The following is a 20,938-nucleotide window of genomic DNA, read 5'->3' as shown; positions in this document are numbered from 1 at the left end:
GGATTATTTTTTTATGAGTCTGTAAATTGTTTTTAGTAAAATCCTAGTATGCCTATAATGTTTTAAGTGAATTTTGACACTTACTGCTGTATCGGGGACGTTTTACCGAATTAGGCCTTGTTTTGTAATTCACTGTATTATAGATGTAGACTTGGCATCTCCGTCTCTTTCTCTCTATTCTCTCTCTCCTCCCCTGTTCTCCCACTCTCGCTTCTCTGCAGCAGCTAAAGAGGAAAATGAATAATTTGGGTTCTTTTGGAAAGCCTCCAAGCTCTCTCTCTCTCTCTCTCTCTCTCTCTCTCTCTCTCTCTCTCTCTCTCTCTCTCTCTCTCTCTCTCTCTCTCTCTCTGTCAGCAGTGTTGGATGGATTAACACACACTAACACCGCACACACGAGCAACACTTACCAGTGCCAAGCAACACGGTGAGGAAAAATTGATTTATAGTTTATTGTTCCCTCTCTCTCTATCTTTCCAGCCATCACTCTTTCTCTTTCATCCCTCCTTCACTATCTGCCTCCATCACTTCATCTCTTCCTGTTGTCTCCATCTCTTCTTCCTTTACTCATCTCATTCTTCTTCAGCATATGTCTTTCTTTCTCCTCATGTTACACAATATAAAGAAGTATGATTTTTGGGGTTTTATTATAAACTAACAGAAAAGCCAGATGCATCTCATGTCATTTCCTGGTTCAGTGTCCTTTATGACAAACAGTTTTGTGTGATGAAAGGACCAGAAGTGTATCAATTAGCAACGCCGGCAAGAGCAATTTGTCTCAATTTAAACTCTTTCAGCAAATATTGACTTCGCCATCATAACAGTTTTGTTTGTTCTCCCTCTTTACCGTTTATTAGATTCGATCTATTTCGTTTTCCTCCAGTTCAACAGCTCTTCAAATGTAAAATGCAGTACACTTCAAAACTGAATCAGTCAATAAAAACACATGTAAACCTTTAAGAAATGAAGAAGAATGAGTGAAATGTATAGAAATCCAAACTTTAGTTCACTGTACTAACAAATTATAGTTAACATATTTTGTATTGTTTTATTTGTGTAAATAGTGCTCCAATAAAAAAGAAGAAATAAATAATTAATCTATCCAATCAATCATATCTGCACATGCATACTGTGAGCCTGAAACATAAATATTACTATCAAACATTCACTGTTACTATTAAGCAACATTAGTATTAAAATGACAATATCAGTATTTATCTTTAAATGAGTTTAACACAAATCATACAACAACTCCATGACATGCACAGCAACAGAAGCAGCCACACAAAGCTACAGTAAAATATTGAGTTCAGGTCCGGATTGGGCTAAAATCAAGTTAGGATCGGGCTAAAATCAGGTCAGGATCGGGCTAAAGTCAGGATAGGTTAAGGTCAGGATCGTGTAAGAACGGCGTCATGATAGAGTTAGGATCGGGGAAGCCTCGGGTTAGAAACGGACCAGTATCAGATTAGGATCGGGCTATGCTCAAGCTAGAAGTGGGCCAAGATCAGGATCAGGCTGCAATGAAGTGGGTCAAAATTTCAGCCTCATGCTGTTACAAATTTAAACGTCTTAAATCGATGTTGGCGCTCTAAATTCAAATGATGAGTTTGGATACGTGAGAATATTTTTAAACCACCCTAAACGATGTATTTATCTCCTTTTCTCTCTCCTCACACCCATCATCCTCTTCACCATCCTCTCTCTCTCTCTCTCTCTCTCTCTCTCAGCTGTCCATCCTTCATTACGCCGCTGTCGTCACGTCTCCTCTCACCTTTAACCTTCGCTGCTCCCTTCCTCTCGCTAGGTTTCCATACAGCTGATCATTAGAGTATCAGACCCTGGAGCAGTTTTACAGCAGCATGTGTGTGTGTGTGTTTGTGTGTGTAGAATTAAAAGCAGGGCAGCAGTTTACCTCAGTTTCACTCAATAAAACTGCATTCAGTGTGTGTTTGTATATCTGTATCTGGTCAGGTGAGCGCGCAGTGGTGTGTGTAAGCATGTGTGTTTATCTTGTCACTGCGTTCTGGCATCGGCGCTAATAAACGCCAATGATCCGTGTAGACAGAACTCCCATTAAAATGGCAGCCTTAATTATTAAAGGTGTTTGAAGTGGATGGCAGGAGTGTTAAAGGCTCAGTCTGTACAGTATAAGATGAGCATGAATAATACAGTGTGGTCAAAACAATATTAGAAAAAAAAGAGTGATTTTACACTTTATTCTATCTTTTTACGCTCTGGAAAAGATGTAAACTTCAGGGATCTTTTCTGCCAAAATTGAGACCAAAACCTGATCTGTTGTTATACTTTAGTTATTCCTTCTTCTGACACAAAGAAATATTTACTATGAACACACTGAAAGACTTTCACAGAAACAGACAAAATAACAGAAAATAAGGTAAAAGCCCAACAGCAGCCGACTACCAGTATTTCCTAAAGGTTTCCTTTTATATTCAGCTCCTCTTTTCCCAAATGATGCTGGTGGTTAATACTTATTTTACCAGCTGAACTGTGTAGTTCAAACAGTCAGCATTCAGGAGCCAGTTGCACCAGCCGTTTGTAAGAAACCAAGTTACGCTTCAATACATTAAAACAAGCTGCACCACACAAACTAGTAGTTACTAGGGGTGTGCCCGAATATTTGTTTCATACAAATATTTAAAAAATTATTTGTTGGGGGTGTTCCCCAGAGATAAACCTGAGCTACTGACACAAGCAAAGTGCTCCCAACAGACTCTCCATAACCTGCTGTTCCTCTTCTCCTTTCCACAAAGTTAGGTTGTAAAAAATAGGTAATAAATGAAAAGTGCAACGCAATAATTGCCTTTGAAGTTCCTCCTTACATGTTACATGGTGTGCTGTCTCTGTGTTATGGGTGTATAAATAGGTAGAGATCTGTCTGCAATGAGGTGATGAGTAAAGTTTTAGCTCAGTCATCATAATAATTTTCTAAAATTAAAAGTGTAATAAAAGCAAAAAACAGGATTTTTAAGCCTCTTTCCACTTTTATTCGAATACAGATACAAATAATTTTGCTGCCTCAACAAATACAGATACAAATACAGATACTGGGATCTCTGCACATCCCTAATAGTTACATAAAGTTGTTACTAAATATTTACAACTATTAACTGTCAGGTGCAACTGTCCACTAACCCAACCCAAGCGTGATACTAATCTGATCCCGACCCTGAAGTCAATATTTTACTGCTTCTTCTCTTCCATCTGTTCACATTTTTTCCTGTTTCGCTTGAACTCCCCAAAATGCTCTGCAGAGGTGTCGTGAAGCGTATCCGCCACTATTCGATATCTCTCTGCCGGGCCAGCCTGGACATAGTTCATTACTTCCTGTGTGTCAAACAGCCAATCAGAGACCTTATTTCAGGTTTAAAGGCCCTTGGCATGACGGGTAAAGCCATGGCATGTGTGTGTGTGTGTGTGTGTGCAATTTACCCATTAAGTTGGAACCACTGAGCTGAGACCCAAAGTTACTTCGGCCTTACATAAGCCACACACTTCAAACACAGCCCTTCTTTTCTGTTCCCCCCTTTCTTTCTATTCAATTTCTCAGAGGAAAGGTTGAAAGTTGGATCAATAACCATGACCATATCTAGAGGGAGAGGAAAAAAAGAGTAGAAGAAGAGAAAAGAGAGGAGAGGAGAGGAAATGAAAGGAGAAGGAACAAGGTGAGAAGAAAGGAAACAGAGAGAAGGAGAGGACAAGAAGCAGGAGGAGAGGTGAGGAGAGGGTAAAAAATGAGATCAGGAGAGGAGACAAGTAACAAGAAAGAGGAGAGGAAGTACATTGAGTTAGGAGGATACAAGGAGAGGGAGGAGGAGGAGGAGGAGGAGGAGTGATGACGAGATGGAGGAATTAAAGGATGGAGGGTGAGTCGAACGGATGACCAGGTTTCCCTGGAGACAGAGGCGCAAGGTTAAAAATGCAAGATGGAGAGAGGAGAGCGAAGAATGAGAGGATGATAAAGGAGAAGACAGAGCCGGAGAGGAGTGTATGGAATGCCGAGTTGGACTGTCTGCGAGTGTGTGTGTGTGTGTGTGTGTGTGTGTGTGTGTGTGTGTGTGTGTCTTGCAGCATGTATTGATCCCAGAGAGACATGGAGTAGTATATCGGAGATGTAATTTGCATTGACCACATTGGAGAATGCTGACGAGGACGTGCTCACACTCACGCACATACACACATATTTGCACGTAAACCTCAATAACACACACACACACACTTTGGCGTTTTCAATACCAGGTTGTCAGGTCATATAACGTTCCCCCCCCCCCCCCCCCCCCCCCCCCCCCCCCCCCCCCCATTTGGTGGCCATCTTGTAAGTCCTCAGCCCTCAACAATAACAAATATCAACACCTGGATCACAAAAGTCTGTTGTTTATTTATTCCTCATTAACAAACAGCAAAAAGCATCTGCTAGTGGTCTGAAAGACTCATTTAGGGTCACTTTTAGACTTATGGGTCATTTTAAGACATTTGCTGTGAAGATATTTTAGTTTTTGAAGACATACTGATTACAAAACTTGACTTACTGAACTACTGGAATCATACAAAATCTATTTAGGATTCATATTGTTTAAAAAACAACCTTTAAAACGAACTTTTCTAACATAAAATAAAGCTGAAAATGATGGAATAAAGTTTCTTTATTAAACATTAAAGCCAAGCTGAAGTCAAATTTAGTCATCCCTTTGTGCAGTCAACATGTTTTTTAAATGTATTATTCATAGTTTTTTTTTTATTAATTATAAGCTCCTTGGAGAAATATAAGAAATTATATAAGAATATGAGAAATTCTCCTTTTTTTCTCATAGGCGGTCATCGGAAGGGTATTTAATCAAAATAATATAAAGAAGGCACAATTATGAAATCAAAGAATTTTAAATATAAATTTCTCTCTTTTGGTTTCTGATTGTTTTCTCAAAGAGAACACAGCAGTGATTTACGGAGCAGATACGTACGCTGTAGTTGACGAAAACTGGAAACTTTAGACTGGAACATGCAACAAATGTGTGCATTAGTGCCTAATAATGCATGACTGTATATGTGTGGATGCATGTGACCGCAAGCACATCTGCATACAGTCTGTGTGTGTGTGTGTGTGTGTGTGTGTGTGTGTGTGTGTGTGTGATTTCCTGGAAGAACGATACAGCAGCAACACACGATACGCAGTTTTCAGTTTCCCATCACTAACACACACATACACACACACACAGCATGATATCATTTGCTCTAAAAGCCTGATGTTGGTGAAACATTGCGGCATTGTGGTGTGTGACACCTCGACCTCCACATACAGAAGATACTTTACACACCAACATGCAGAAAGAGCATAAACACACACACACACCATAGATAAAATATAAAAGAACGAAGCAAAGAGCTAAAAGGAGGTTATCCAGAGTGACAAACACACCAAAAGAGACACAAAAGAGGGAGACATGAAAAGGATAGAAGCGCAATGAAAGAGCGGGATAAAAAGGAAGAGAAGAAGAAAGAGTGAAAGAGGTTTGGAAAGAAGAGTAGAGAGAGACGAAGTGAGTGAATGTGGCAAAAAGGATGAAGATAAAAAAAAAAGATGAGATGAAGGAAAAAGGAGGATGGGGAAGCAGGAGAAAGAAAGATGGAGAGAGGGAGGGTGACAGAGAAGGTAAAGGATGTGACAGAAACAGGGGAGGAGAGAGAGAAAAGGAAAGAGGTTGCAGTACGTGAAAGGCTTACATAAGTGTACTGACTGTTCGTCAGCTGTCTCCTGAGAGACACACACACACACACACACACACACGCACACACACACGTGATTTAAAAGATAAAATTTTAAAACACAAGACAAAAAGACAAATAAGACACCCACACACACACACACACACACACACATGCTCGCAACAAGACATCTGCATGTTCTCACTGGCAAACATGCACACATGCATGTTTGCACACATAAACACAGAGACGGGTGTCTGGAGAGGCTAATGGGGCATCTGTTTGTTTGTTAACATCTGTCGTTTCCTTGGCGTCCAGGGGCCGTTTTTCCTGTCTGTGACCTTTCTATAACCTGACGGATCTGATGGTTTGTTGCACAGAACCACGTGAGAAGTCGTCCTTGGAAACTGTTAGTAAAAGAGCAGCAAACACTTCCTCATTGGATGTTGATTGGTCCAAACCACCGGTGGTTTGGTGATAAACAAATAACTTGAAGCCCGACGAGATGGGCTCTCTCGTGATGTTGTGATCTTGCGAATCCAGCTGCCTCGCAAAGTAAACCTTTCTAACGGCATGTCTCTCTCTCTGCAGTCAAGTTTCCCCTCAAATGAAGCTCAAATTTTAACAAAACAAAATAAAATGCACATTAAAGTTCTACAGTTCTGGCCCTTTATGCAGCCCCCTCAGTTCAGCCTCCCTCTGAAACAGGCAGTTTTAGCTCCTGTCTCTTTAAGGCCCGCCCCTCCTGATGAGCCCACTGATTCTGATTGGCTAGCTGTTAGAAGCTAACCCCTCTGCTACGTCAACAAGCCACTAAACAAACTACAGTAGCAGGATTTCACTACTTTTTCTTGTCCTTTACTCAAAAAAGTCAACTTCACAAATACATCCGCCAGAATCCGATCCCAAAATATGACTGGACAACACAAACTACACATAGAAAAACCCTTAGCAACAACCATAGCAACCAAGACTATGGAACGGACAGCTGTTTGTGGGCATCAGCTTGTTGGCGAGGTAGTAAACAAACGTCGCAAATGAAGTGTTCAGAGCAGGATGAAGCCCCGGATTTTGACTTGCAGGGAGCATTTCTACATATGTTCACCTCAAGTTTTAGATGTTTAACATCATAACAGAATATAAATAACTGAAAATCTCTTTAATGCATGTTTCCTTACTGTGAATATTAGCAGTTGGATGCATTGTGATAAACAGTCAGTGGCACTAACTGCAGACTTGTCAAACCTCAAATGATGGTAAATCACATGGAAAACATGATGGAAATATGATATTTATGCTTGTTTCATGTCTCCTCATCGCTCTGCATAGATCTGATGTCACTAGTCCTTTTTTTGTCACATCTCTTTCCCTTTCTTGATTCCTTTATTACCTACATGTGCGTCTCTCTTTGCCATAAATAGACTTTCTTTGCCTCTCTTTAAGAAAACAGATATTTATCTTGACATTTCTCTCTCTTTCCTAAGATCCATTACCTCCTTTCTTTCTCTTTCCATATTTTCTCCTCTTCTATTCTGTCTCTCGCTTTAACAAAAATTTGGGGATATGGCTTATTTTTGCTGACAGCTGTCTCTCCCTCTCTTTTTCATTTTTTTTCCTCCTTTTTGGCTGTCTGTTTGTGTTTTATCCCCCCCCCCCATCTGTTTCTGTCAATCTAATGACTTTTTATTGGCATAAAAGCTCATGTGAGATACAGTAATGCTGCTGAACTTACTTATCTGTAGTCTGCAGACTTAAAGACTGTATGAGAGGCAAAAAAGAGACAGTTTGATTGCACAGAGTTGCATTTCTCCGCATTGAATGTCACCAAAATCCATGATTGATGATTTCATTTTGTAATAATTTTGTCAGTTTCACACAGTTTTATCTTCTGGCGATGTTTTTGTGCTGCTGTTTCTGATAAGACAACATAAAAACTGATGAATCTGAGAGGTTTGCATCATTTTGTTGAATGGAAAAAAGGGGTTTGTTGGAAAATATGATAAAACTCTTGGTACTGTAAGTATATAATAAGAGGCCTTTTCCACTACAGGAACCTGGTTCTGCTTTTGGTTCCACTGTCCTCTACCTGCTTTGGGGACAAGTTCCTGGAGCAAAGTTTTGGGAACCCTCAGGAGGTGATGCTTCAAAATCCAGATTCAAGTCACAGCTCAACAACAACAAACACAGCAGTTACCGCCATTTCACTTCTGTGTGTACACTGACGAGGACTTTTAAAAACAAAGAAGAAAGTAATGATTGAATTGAATAACTGAGAATATTAACTGGAATAAAACTTCATTACCATATAAATTCAGTATAACCAGTAAGACTGGAGAAATGCATTTTAAAATCCTACATAACGTAAACCCACAAATGTCGATATTAACTGTATTTTATTTTGAAAAGAACAATAATCGGAGCGCTCTGGTAGCCCGATGTTTACTGCACATGCTGCATAACCGCAACGTCTCTGGTTCAAATCCAGCCAGGTGTTGCATGTCATTACATGTCTCTCTCTTCACCACTTCCTGTCCAAAAAAGGCAAAAATGCAAAACTGTAAACTTACAGCCAAATTCTGGTCAGATTTTAATCGTCATTTCCAACATAAACATAATTTTAAAAGAGAGTTAAAAGCTGTTTTAACATATTTTAAATGCAAAGACACTAAGATTTTATTTTGCTTTTATTGTGAATGTAATAGTGAATAAATAATGGGATTTTTTTTTTAAATTCACAAATTGTGTTTTTCAAAAAAGATTGCAAATGTTTTCTATTCTCCTTCATGATTTTACATATTTTACAAAACTCGAGTATATGTACAATGAAGTATTATAACAACACTTTTGAAAACATTTAGAACTGTAATTTTTTTCAACGTTTTCAATGTTTTACTTATATATATATATATATATATATATATATATATATATATATATATATATATTTTGTTTTATTGTCCTTGTCCTTTAAATGTAATTTTAAACTTTATATAAAAGCTGTTATAACATATTGTAAATGCAAAGACACTAAGATTTTATTTTGATTATGTTGTGAATGTAATTGTTAATAATAATTATGGAATTTTTTTTTATTCACAAATTGTGTTTTTCAAAAAGATTGCACCTTCATGATTTTACATATTTTACAAAACTCTAAAATGTCCTCAATAAACAAAAAAACAAAAACGAGTATATGCACAATGAAGTATTATAACAACACCTTTGAAAACATTTAAAACTGTATTTTTTTTAATGTATTATCGTACTTAGAGGGTTTTTTTTCCTAATGTTGTCCTCGCCCTTTCCAGAGGTTCTGGCTTTCACAAGACTTGATTGTAATTCCAGTTTACAATGTCTAAATTAGACGTCTGATCCTTCTCGGTTTGTAAAATACAGTGGAAAAGTAATGCAGAACCAACCATCTTAGTCATTTAAGTTCCAGTTCCTGTAGTGGAAAAGCAGCTTAAAATACTTTCATAAGCTGGTACTGGTACTGGAGTCATGTTCACAATGGTATCGGATCATTCAGACAATATAAAGCCTTAATAATGGCAACTGCAAGTTCCTGTAATAATGTAAAAAATGTAAATGATACCGTTTCCAACATAAAAAGCATCTCAGCCCCCACTGTCTGCCTCACTGACAGATATCTGGCGACATATTTTCTGTAACAGCTCTCTTCCTCTTCATCACTTCATCTTTCTCTCTGCAGCCAACCCTCCCTGCCCTCTCTCTCCATCTCTAACAATTTAAGAATGTCTTATTAACCACTGACAGCTCTCTCTTCCTTATTCCCTCCTTCCTCTTTTTAGTTGCTTTCTAACTCCTCACATCTTCTCAAAACGCTCCTTATTTCCTTCGTCTCTCCCCCCGGGTTCAAATGTGAGAATGGTGTCTTATTTTAAGCCAAGAGTCATTCATGCTGTCTCCAGTACGCCACAGGATGTTTTGAAAAATAAGACTTCCTACTCTCAGTGCAATCCCTGCTCAAAGGGCTACTCTACCAGGGCTGCAGCCAATTATACCTCCCAGCAAGGTGTAGTAGACGGCAACCCCCTTCAGTGTAGAAAAGCAGACTCTAGTTGGGTTGCTCTGAGTCATCTCACAAAGAATCATGATGGATTTTGAATCTCTATATAATTGTCTAAGATACAACACAGTGAGGAGAACATGAACTTATGACCGACTGGTGGGATAATAATGAGGTTGTTGGTAGAAGATTATTTGGATCAAAGGACTACTCAACATGTTGCCGTAGATTGTGCTTGACTGCATTTCCCATTAACATCATTAAAGCTGCAGAACGTTTTAACAAAAACCTTCATATGTCAATTTCAGGTGACTCTGTGCTTGTGTTGTCAACAAAATCTGCTCATAAGAGACTAATTTTACTAAACTGCATATATTGCAATGACTAATTCAAGTATAATGGCAGACATTAAAGGATGACAGAGAAAATATCAACAAATCCTCCATATTCAACGACCAAATAGGTTGTTTGACCATGTGCACTCCAGAATGACACATTTTCTAATCTGGTACCCCCTATTGGCAAAACTGTTATAAATCACTATTACAAAATAATGATGTTTTATGATGTGGTTAAGGTCTGGTTAGGTTTAGGGAAAGATCACGGTTTGGGTTAAAATGATCACTTTGTTAAGGTGAGATCGAATCTATTATTATCCCAGAGGGAATTGGTTTGCAGTGTGTGCACAAAACTTAACATACAAAATATGTTGAGCAGATTTTGTTGACAACACAACTGCAGAGTCTCTGATATTTGACCCTAAATTGAAATTTTAACACCATGTCAATAAAATGGTTCAATCCTGCTTTCAACTGCAAAAATCAGACCATTACTGTCAGCCTCTGACCTAGAGCATATCATTCATGCCTTCATTTTTTCCCGTCTCGATTACTGTAACTCCCTTTTCACTCGTCCTTAGCCGAGCTGACCTGTCACGTCTTCAGCTTGTACAAAATGCAGCAGCTAGGCTATTAACTAGGACTGGCAGCGGATCCCACATCACTCCTGTTTTAGCCTCACTGCATCGGCTGCCAGTGAAGTTCAGGATTGATTTCAAGATTCTCTTAATCACTTATAAGGCCTTACACGGTTTAGCTCCTGCATATATATCCGAGCTACTAATACTACCATGCGGTCACTTAGGTCTTCCAACCAAAACCTTTTTGGCCGTACCACGTGCCAAACTAAAAACCAAAGGCGACTGTGCTTTTGCTGCCCTTTTGGCACCCAGATTTTGGAACAATCTCCCCACATCCATCAGATCAGCTGAATCTGTTGACTGTTTCAAAAAACACCTAAAAACCTACTTTTTTTAAGAATGGCTTTCTCATAACATTTCATAAATTCAAGCGTGTGCTCTGGGTGATGACTGTTTGTGTTCTTGAATGTGTCTTTCATGGTTTTTGTGTCCTATTTTCTTTGTGTTCCAATGTCACTGTAAAGCACTTTGTAACCTGTGTTAAAAAAAGGTGCTATATAAATAAAGTTTTACTTACTTACTTACTAAAAGAAACATACACACTAAGAATGTAAGAGCAGCAAATGGTAGCAATCCAAGACTTAGTCCACAAATCTACTACACAGCACCGTCCTGCAGCGCTGATGATGTACAAAGATGCAGAAATATTGGAAATGTGACACTCGTGGTTGGAAATGGGAAACAAACAGCTGTCTCCTCTGTGTCATAATTACTACGGCTGCTATCCTTCACTCAAGCGTAACTATTATGACCTATTGTGTTGTTTTTCTTTATGAGGAAAGTCTCTGAATTTGAATTGAACCAGTAGTAAGTCCATGTCGGAAGTTTCAGCAACTCTGTTTATTGTAGCGCTGACATGATATGTTGATTCATCGAATTAGTCCGTCGACAAACTTGATCAAAGTAGTGTATCAAAGTATCAAACAAAAATAGCAAGTCGCTGGTTCCAGGTCCACAAGTGTGTGGTTTGCTGCTTTTCTCTGTTTTCTATCATTGTAAATTTGGGTTTCGGACAAAGTAAGTAAAACTTATCATGGACAAAACATTTTCTTAAATTTTATAGACTACATTGAAAAAAAAAAAGCATACAAAACTGGCTCAAAACTCCTTAAATCTTATCCTCAAATCCCTCTTCCTGGGTAGAGAAAACATGTCACCACTCTGTCTAGCACTCATTCTGTCTATCCTTCCGCTTCATATATTTATCTCTGTCACCTCTCCTCTTCAAGGGAGAGAGAAAGCACTTCACTTCCTGCTCTTATGTCTCCCTCGATCCTCAATCTACGTTATCATCCCGTGGCTGCTGTCATCCCTCTTCTCCTGCCTTCGCTCTGTCCTTTCACTCGCGCTTTCATCTGTCTGGCAGTATACCTCTGTCGCAGAAAGCTGGAAACAGCAGGGAACAGACAGGCCGACGGACGGAGAGAGACGGAGATGCCTTGGGGATTTCTAACTTTGTTTCATTCTCTATCTCCATCCCATCAAATCTTCATCTCTTTCTCGCTCATGCGCTTGCTTAAATCCCTCCTAGCTCTCCATTCTTCTCTCTTTCTGTCCCATTAAATCTCTCTTTCGTGTTTATTCGCTTTGCTCCGGCTCATTATTTCACTCAATCCTATTCTTTCTCCCCTTGACCTGTTCATCCTCCCTCTTTCTTTCCCCCCCTATTCTCTCTGTTTCTATTGCACACATCCTTTTGCATTCACCCTCTCCTCTGACAAGCCCCATGAGGAGAGCTGCTAAGTCCCTCAATTCCTCAAAGACAAGGAAATGATGTACTGTGGCACTGTGTTCGTAAGTGTGTGTGTTTTAACGTAACTAGAGCAGAAGGTTCTAGATGTCCATTATCTTCAAATGGCTGCAGGTTTGGTTCCCTTTCAACAGAATGAACAATGTACCTAACATGAAAATAAGCTAACATTGTGATGTTGCTAAGGTGCTAACATTAGCTAACTGTAGACTTGTTAACATACGTACAATTAGCTAAAAAAAATGTATTTATTAGCTTCTGGATGTTACCATACTTACTTTTAGCATGTTAGCAAGCAAAATAAAGCTAAACAGTTGGTATGTACATTTAGCATGTCAAACTGCCAACTTACACTGATGTGTGCAATGGGTAGCATATAATCTTCACTACACATATAGAGTTAACATGATCAGTTAGCATGACATGCAAAAATTTTGCATGAACTGTAATGTAGCATATTTGCACGTGAACATCTACACATTTAACTTTAACATGCTCAAAGTTATGATGTTGAAATACCAATATTAAGTATGCAATGCAGATGGACTAACGATACTGTCACAATATTCTTCCCACAATCACGATATATCACCAACGCTCCCCCACAGACACACACACACCAGAGAGCTTCTCGTTAGCAGAGATGCTAGCTCAGCTACAACACAGCTACCCCTCAGAAACCTTTACAAAGGGCCATGAATGTGCTTCTAGTGACTGTCAAAGCTCCAGCGTATTCTCTGTGTTTGTATTGATACTTGGCACCAGTGTATCTGTAACATATTGCGATACCCTATGTTGCAATATCAATTTTTTTGTCCTACCCCTAGATCACAGTATGCATAACATGCAAAAATGTTGTATGTAATGTAGCCTAATACAGCATGTAACCTTCTACATATTAAGATGTGAACATATACAGAGTTAACATACTAACATGCTCAAAGCTAGTATGTTGAGACATTGTTTAGCATTTTAGCTTATTAGCATGTTAACTTGTGAACACAGTTTACACAAAGTTAGCAGGGTAACATGCTAATATTTGATCTTAGGATGTAATGTTCAGGATATGCGTTAGCATGTTAGCACATTAAAATACCATCAAGCATGTAATATTTAGCATGCTAGCTCATTAGCATGTATTGTTGTTATAATGAAGGTGAACATGTGGACTTTTAGCATGGTAACCCACAAATCCAGTCCATCTAAAGTCTAAAAATATTCATCCTGTAATGCTATACATGCCAACATGAATCCATCCGCACATTGTCACAATATTTAACTCTTAACTTAACCAAACCAACCCCTAGAGCCATGCTGCAAGTATGACTATGAATAAATAAATATAATGGCTATATCTGTTTCTGCTGGTAACCAACCTTGACACCAGCGACGGTGCACATAAATAATATAAACTACATACATAAGCACACATGTAGCCTACTCTCAGTTTTCAGCAGGTGAGGTGAACAAGAACGCTCCTTCAAAATGTCAAATTTACAGTGACTAAGCAAAACACACAGTTGTTTCAGCTGGATGACAGTCTTCTTTTGGCTTTATCTGAAGGGATTTGAGCGCTTTTGTCACAAAGCAAGAAGAATCTTGTAAATGTTTTATAAGAAAAATAAATACAATATAAGCCCACAATATGAAAAAGGGATAGGAGGCAGGAATGACTTGTTGGCTGTTCAATGTTACATAGAGGCTTTAATTCAGGGTTTTTCATGTCCCTACCTCTTTTTGGTGGTATTTGATGGCGAGTTTGAGCTTTGCCAGGTCATGGCACTGTCTGAGGTCCAGTTCCTCACTCTGGTCGTTGTCTCTGTGGTTCAGAATAGTCTCCAGCTCTCTAGAACTCCTGGCCTGATCCAGGAGGTCCTTGGCGAAACGTTTGCACTGCTGCGACAGCTCCTCATACTCCTGACGAAACTCATTCTCCACCTGAGATGAGGAAGATATTACAGGGTATGAATAGTGGTAGGTTTCATGGTTCAGTACTGTCTCCAGCTCTCTAGAACTGCTATCAATGACTCATAGATGCCTCTAAACCCTTGGAGGAAGAGAAATCCAGCTCTTGTTACCCAAGATGAAACTTATTCTTAGCCTGAAGGAACGACTACGGAGATTATGATAAGGTGGATGAGGATTTTTGTGGTTACGGTGCAAGAACTTCTAGCAAAGGAAAAAGGAGTAGCACACTATACAACAAAGGCAAGTCACAGTAGCACAGTTAAAGGAAACATTTCAGACAAATGAGTAACATAAGTGATACAGGATGCTGCGGCTTCTGCAGAGGTTTTAACAGCCCATCAAGTTTAGGATGTGGCATCCCTCCAGAAGAGCTCATTTAGGAGCTTGGAGAATCGATGCCAAGGAGGACCGAAGCTGCTCTGGAGGCTCCTTGTAGATCAACACTTTATTGTGACACGTTAAATTGTTGTCTCGTTTAATTTGACGGTAGGCTTTATATCATAGAAATAAAAACTGGCAGAAATTATGAGGCCAATCCCATCCCTGTTTGAATACTGCTCTGCTGCACTGGACAAGTCTCTGTTCAGCAACCTTTTTTCCCCCCAAAGAAGAAGAATCAGCCTGCCTGAAGTTTCTTTTATAATGATGAAAACCATTTCTGCTGCTAGGGCTTTTGGTAAAACTCATTTTCTTTTCCATTAAGCGCACAATCACGTGGCATTGGTATCCATACCTTGCTGAGTTCTTTGAGTTCCCAGCCCAATCTGAAGGCAGTGAGGATGGGATCTTCACTGGACAGCGCGATGAGCGAGGGCGAGGCCAGAGCCTTGTAGATGTTGAGTCGAGACCGTGAATGCCGAAGGCTGTCGACCTACGGAGATGATTTGAGGCTATGCGTTATGGGATGCGCTATAGTATAACTTTGACAACAACAAAAGTATTTTTATGCATTTTAAGTTAATCCCTTCATACATAGTGGTCACTACAGTGGACAGCTATTCAAAAGCCATTTTCTTATATATGCATGGGTTTCAATGGTATAGTTGCACATCAGCCAACACAGTGGACTCTAGTGTGTCATCCCATACATTGCTGTCCATTGGCCAGCCTTTGTAAGCGCAACACAAATTTCTCAGAACCAAGATGGCCGCCTGCCGGCCGGAAATGCTTCTATAGTAATAGATCCTTGCAGGTACATAAAATTAACAACTAAGGAGTAATGCAATTGTTAAAATTTTCCATGTATTGATTTTATGTTGGGAGAAAATGACAATTAATCATCTGTCCACTAAGTCGGACAAACTCCTTGAAAAATGCGTGTTTAAAAAAGAATGAAATATTTTCTTTCATGCCTAAAGAGGAATAAAAACACTCGACTGAAAACAAAATCCTGACTGAGGTTATCATAATTCATGCATGAAAGGGTTAAAAAAAACAAAAAAAAATGAGCCACAGATTTTGCTCCACTGTATTCTTCTTATGTTTTAATGTATTATGCTTTATTTTAAGTAGTTTCAGTAGGAGTTTTATAATTCAGTTGTGTTTTGTTTGCTCCTTGTTTAACATTTTCTTGTGCTGATTTTATAATTTGGTGAGCTAGAATGTTTTTTTTTAAAGACAATTAAGTTGTCTGTTATAATAATCTGTTTAGGAAACTAACTTTTATATCACTTGAAACAGAAACATATATATACAGTACTGTGCAAAAGTTTTAGGCACTAAAAGTAAAGTGAGAATGCTGACAAAAATATCAATTAACTTCTTACAAAGTTGAGTAAACAGCAGAAACCTAAATGAAATCAATATTTGCTGTGAGCAGCTTTGACTTTAAAACAGCAGCAGTTCTCCTCGGTTCACTTTAACACAGTTTTTCATGGTAACTTGCAGGCAGATTGTTGTAACCATCCTGGAGAAAGAATGTTCTTCTGTGGATTTATTATTAAGGCCATCTCAGGTGCTTCTTCATGTAATCCCAGATTGACTCCATGATGGTGAGATCAGGGCTCTGCGGGGGCCAGACCATCTGTTGCAGGACTCATCATTCCTCTTGTTGCTGAAAATAGTTCTTTATGACTCTAGCTGTATGGTTGGGGTCATTGTCATGTCATGAATACATTTGGGACCGATCAGACACCTCCCTGATGGTATTGCATAACGGATAAGAAACATCTAAACATCTAGGGTGCCTAAAACTTTTGCACAGTAATATATATTTACAAATACAATAGCTTCTTTCAATCATCACTAGGGATCAGTGGTGAACCTCAGTATAAATAGTAAAGTTTAAAGTTCACAAGTAGACTAAAAACCGTCCAAAAGAGTGTTCAGTCAGACTTTCAACACCGATGAATATGTTTCTAAAAGCTCTGGTATCAGATGTTTTACTGTACTGGAATCCATATTGAAGTGATTCAAATGATACCAGGGTCTCTACTATAGACCCAACCTGAATACAACACAGGACCGCTGAGGTCTGAGTCTTGGTGCTTAGCATCAATAAATATAAACATTATTTAATGATATTTGGTATGTTCACATACAGTAGCAAGAAGAAAAACTGAGCTGAATAAAGAGGAAACATATATTAGTGAGTAGAGGAGGGAAATATGTTGATTTCTGGCAAAAGGAAAAGTGAAAAAAAGATAAATAATAAATGTCAGTCGCTCGATGTACAGCAAGCTAAAACAAAATCATGCATTACTAGAGAAATAATGACTTACCTCTGAACTGGATACACACTCAACACAGTCACATCGTATCTGGTGTGGTCTGGGAATGGTGACCTACACAACAACAACAACGACATAACAGACGATGAATCATCACAGCTGACATCCAATCAGTAGAAATACATTATTTACTGGTTCAAGATTTTATCAATACAAATAAACTCACTGACAGTTTGCTATTTCTAAATACATGATTGATTTTTGTGCTTTGTGCTTTTGGATACTGGTGCGTTATCGTCACCTTGCGCTGGACGAGCAGCTTGATGATCTCGTAGTTGTTGGTGTGAGCAGCGAGCATGATGGGAGTTATGTCTGGGGTGAACTCTGAAAACTGAATGTCCATCATCAGTGCGGGAACCTGGAGAGAAGTTAAGAGAAGGTTGTTTGTTTTTAAGGTTGTTATTTACTATGTTGTGTTGTTGTCCGAGTAATACAGGACAGGAAACCTCAAAAAGATAAAAACACAAAAAAATCCAAACTTCTAATGAGCTTTTATTGTTCAATTAAAAAGCCATGACTCAGCTGACGACGTGGCACTGTTGGCCAGGGAAAAACTCAAAGCACAAGACAAATTAACCAAATGATGAGTCAAATTAAACTCACTTGAATCAGGTTAAAACTAATTAAATTAGTGTAATTTATTCAACCCGAATTTCCCGCTCGACATGCTGCAGAGGTACATTTATTTAAAGCCACATCCTCTCCAAATCTCATTATATCCCTCATTGACACAACTCTGAACACCTGCTGCAGTTCGAGAGAAACAGGGAGCTTTTTATTACCGAGTGGAAACCAGGTGGTCTGTCATTAAACGTTGGATAAAAGAGAAACAGGAATAAATGTAAAAACACAAAAATGAACAGCAGTTATATGAGGCAATATATCCCAGACTTTCTGAGTTAATTTCATTTAAATAACTTCAAGAGCTGAGAGGTGAAACTATAATTTTTCCCATTAAGCAGAGAAAAGTCATGAATCAATACTTATTTTTGTGCATTATAAATATGTAGTTACTAGGGGTATTCGGCAAAGCACAAATAGTGGGTTTCATACAAATATTTGTTTCATACAAATATTTTAAAAGTTATTTGTTGGGGGTGTTCCCCAGAGATAAAGCTGAGCTACTGACACAAGCAAAGTGCTCCCAACAGACTCTCCATAACCTGTTGTTCCCCTTCTCCTTTCCACAAAGTTAGGTTGTAAAAAATAGGCAATAAATGAAAAGTGCGACGTAATAATTGCCTTTGAAGTTCTTCCCTACACATTACACGGTGTGCTGTCTCTGTGTTACGGGTGTACAAATAGATACGTCTGGCTGCAATGAGGCGATGAGTGAAGTTTTAGCTCAGTAATCATAATAATTTTCTAAAATTAAAAGAGTAATAAAAGCAAAAATCAGGATTTTTAAGCCTCTTTCCACTTTTATTCAAATACAAATACAAATAATTTTGCTACCTCAACAAATACAGATACAAATACAAATACTGGGATCTCTGCACATCCCTAATTATTACAAAACTGGAAGCAGAGCCAAAACAATAATATCTATCAGAACATTTTTAAGCCTCTTTCCACTTTTATTCGAATACAAATACAAATACTGGGATCTCTGCACATCCCTAATAGTCACTATATGTGTCACCATGACTTAAGCTAGTCAGTAACATCATCATTTTACATGTGAATAGTGCTCTACAAGACTTTTATGGGGAAAAAAAATGTCAAATTAGAAATGGAAATGTCATAATTTTTTGTCTCTATGACCAGAAGTATTTAACACAGCACACACACACACACACATATACATATATATATATATATATATAAATGTATGGAGGAGACTGTCAGTGTTCCAGGAATATAAGATGTTGACGGGACTCTGAGCCTTAATAATGTCAAACAGAAACCCCATTTTTATTCATGTTATTGCTTTGCTGATTGTGTTTGTTCTTTATCAGCCAGCAAGACATTATAATAATACGTTTTTGTGACATCAGATCTGATTGATATCAAGTTGAGATGTCACATCTTTGGCAGCCGAGCAACCAGGGAACATCCCCCCACGTTCAGAGGAGCTTATTTTGTTTGCTGGTAGAGAAAACAAATTATTTATTTTATTTTTTTTCATGTGTGTTTACAGTAAAATACGGCAGATCAACTCTTCACAAACACTTCCTGTTTACACACAGGCATGGATGTACAGTAGGGACGTGTAGAAAGGCCAGTATTTGTATTTGTATCTGTTTTTTTTTTTTGGTTTGTTTTTTTGAGGCAGCAAAATTATTTGCATTTGTATTTGAATAAAAGAAAAAAATCCTGTTTTTGTTTTTATTAAACTTCTAATTTTAGGATATACAGTAACAGACAGAAAGACGATGTAACCTCACTAACCTGCACGCTGTTATTTGACTTTTTTTTCCTCTCCCCCAAAAACAAATATTTGTATGTAATAAATATTCATAGAACTCACTATTTGTGCTTTTCTAAACACCAGATTCAACTCCACCAGTAATGTACAGTAGCTGTAAAAAGATCAACTGGGTTAAGTTACTTTTTCCTGGAGAAAAAAGTCACAGATCTGAAGATAATGAACCAAGAATTTAAGCTATAAAGAGCTTCTTTTTTCTAACAACTTCAAAGTGGATTTACTGATGCTTATCCTTAACAAGTAGCAGAGGAACGGCAGATCTTTGTAAAGCGTTCCAAGTTATGATTTTGAGATTAAGGGAGTGCAAATTTTTTTAGTATAAATTGCATCCCGAGGGCGCAAAGGGTTAAGCGAATGCCAGCCCTATGAGCTGCGATGGATCCTGGAGGGTTGTTCTTTGGTCTTCGTTTTTACACGTTTTTAGTGAATAAACTCCAAATAAAATGCAAGACAGTCAAAACCTCACCAACAGCTGACGGTCTCATGCAGTCCAATTCAAAAACAACATAAACCGCAGCCTCAAAATCTTCATTTTCACACAAACGTGAGTGAGATCACAGAAAACGGAAGCAAATTAAGAAGTGAAAATGTGCTTGATTGTCACCAAAACATATGGCGTCCAAATCTTGTGATATTGGCACACACACACACACACACACACACACATACATATATCATACTCCCGGACATCAGAAGAAGAAGCAGACTTGAGGACGACGAGGAGGGAACGAGGAAGGAGGGAGGAGCAGAGCGAACACGTGTGTGGACTCTCTTTCATCTCTCAGAGGGAGAAGGAAGTGTGAGTGCTTCTCATCTCATCTTCTCCTCTCGCCTTTCACTCCTCTTTTTTTTCCACCTCGCCGTCTCCTTCATCCTCTCTTCACCGTTTCCGTCTTTCTCCACGTCTAAACCTCCTGCCATCTTCCCTTTTTCCATCTGCTTCCTCTCCTCTGTCTGTTCTCTCTCTCTCTCTCTCTCTCTGTCTCTTTCTCTCCTGCCAAAACCTTTTTTAACTCATCTGATCTCTCTTCCTCCCTTATCTTTTTCCTGGCGTGATAAGGAGTGTGAGAACAGCTGCCATCACACACTGATTAAAGAGACAAACACACAACTTTAGTTTGGGTATGACTGTGTGTTTTTTTTTTTTTGATAGATTTTCAGATCAAAATGATTTTTTTCTTTACTTCCCGTGTATCACAACGTTCCTGTGTTTCCTGCTGCTGCTGATGAGGATCGCTCACAACACACTCCCACTAGGACTGACCCATATTACAACTAAATACAACTAATTCTGTTTTTGTTTTCTTGCACTATACTTTATATTAGAGGTCTTCTG

At 38.6% G+C, this 20,938-nt stretch overlaps 1 protein-coding gene across 1 annotated transcript in view; it reads right to left on the bottom strand.

Annotated features, from left to right (window-relative positions):
• Positions 1-20,938, bottom strand: part of trpc5a (transient receptor potential cation channel, subfamily C, member 5a) — a 167,617-nt gene that overhangs the window by 68,375 nt on the left and 78,304 nt on the right. Inside the window, exons 5-8 of the mRNA XM_067580893.1 lie at positions 17,416-17,532; positions 17,166-17,228; positions 15,179-15,316; positions 14,209-14,415 (exon numbers count right to left, since the gene is read on the bottom strand). Coding sequence (XP_067436994.1) covers positions 14,209-14,415; positions 15,179-15,316; positions 17,166-17,228; positions 17,416-17,532 — 525 coding nt within the window. The remainder of the gene's footprint in view (positions 1-14,208; positions 14,416-15,178; positions 15,317-17,165; positions 17,229-17,415; positions 17,533-20,938) is intronic.

This window comes from Thunnus thynnus, chromosome 22, assembly GCF_963924715.1.
Source record: "Thunnus thynnus chromosome 22, fThuThy2.1, whole genome shotgun sequence".
In the NCBI taxonomy this organism is placed as follows: domain Eukaryota; kingdom Metazoa; phylum Chordata; class Actinopteri; order Scombriformes; family Scombridae; genus Thunnus; species Thunnus thynnus.
Note: the sequence above shows the minus strand (reverse complement) of the source record. Positions and strands in the feature narration are given on the sequence as shown.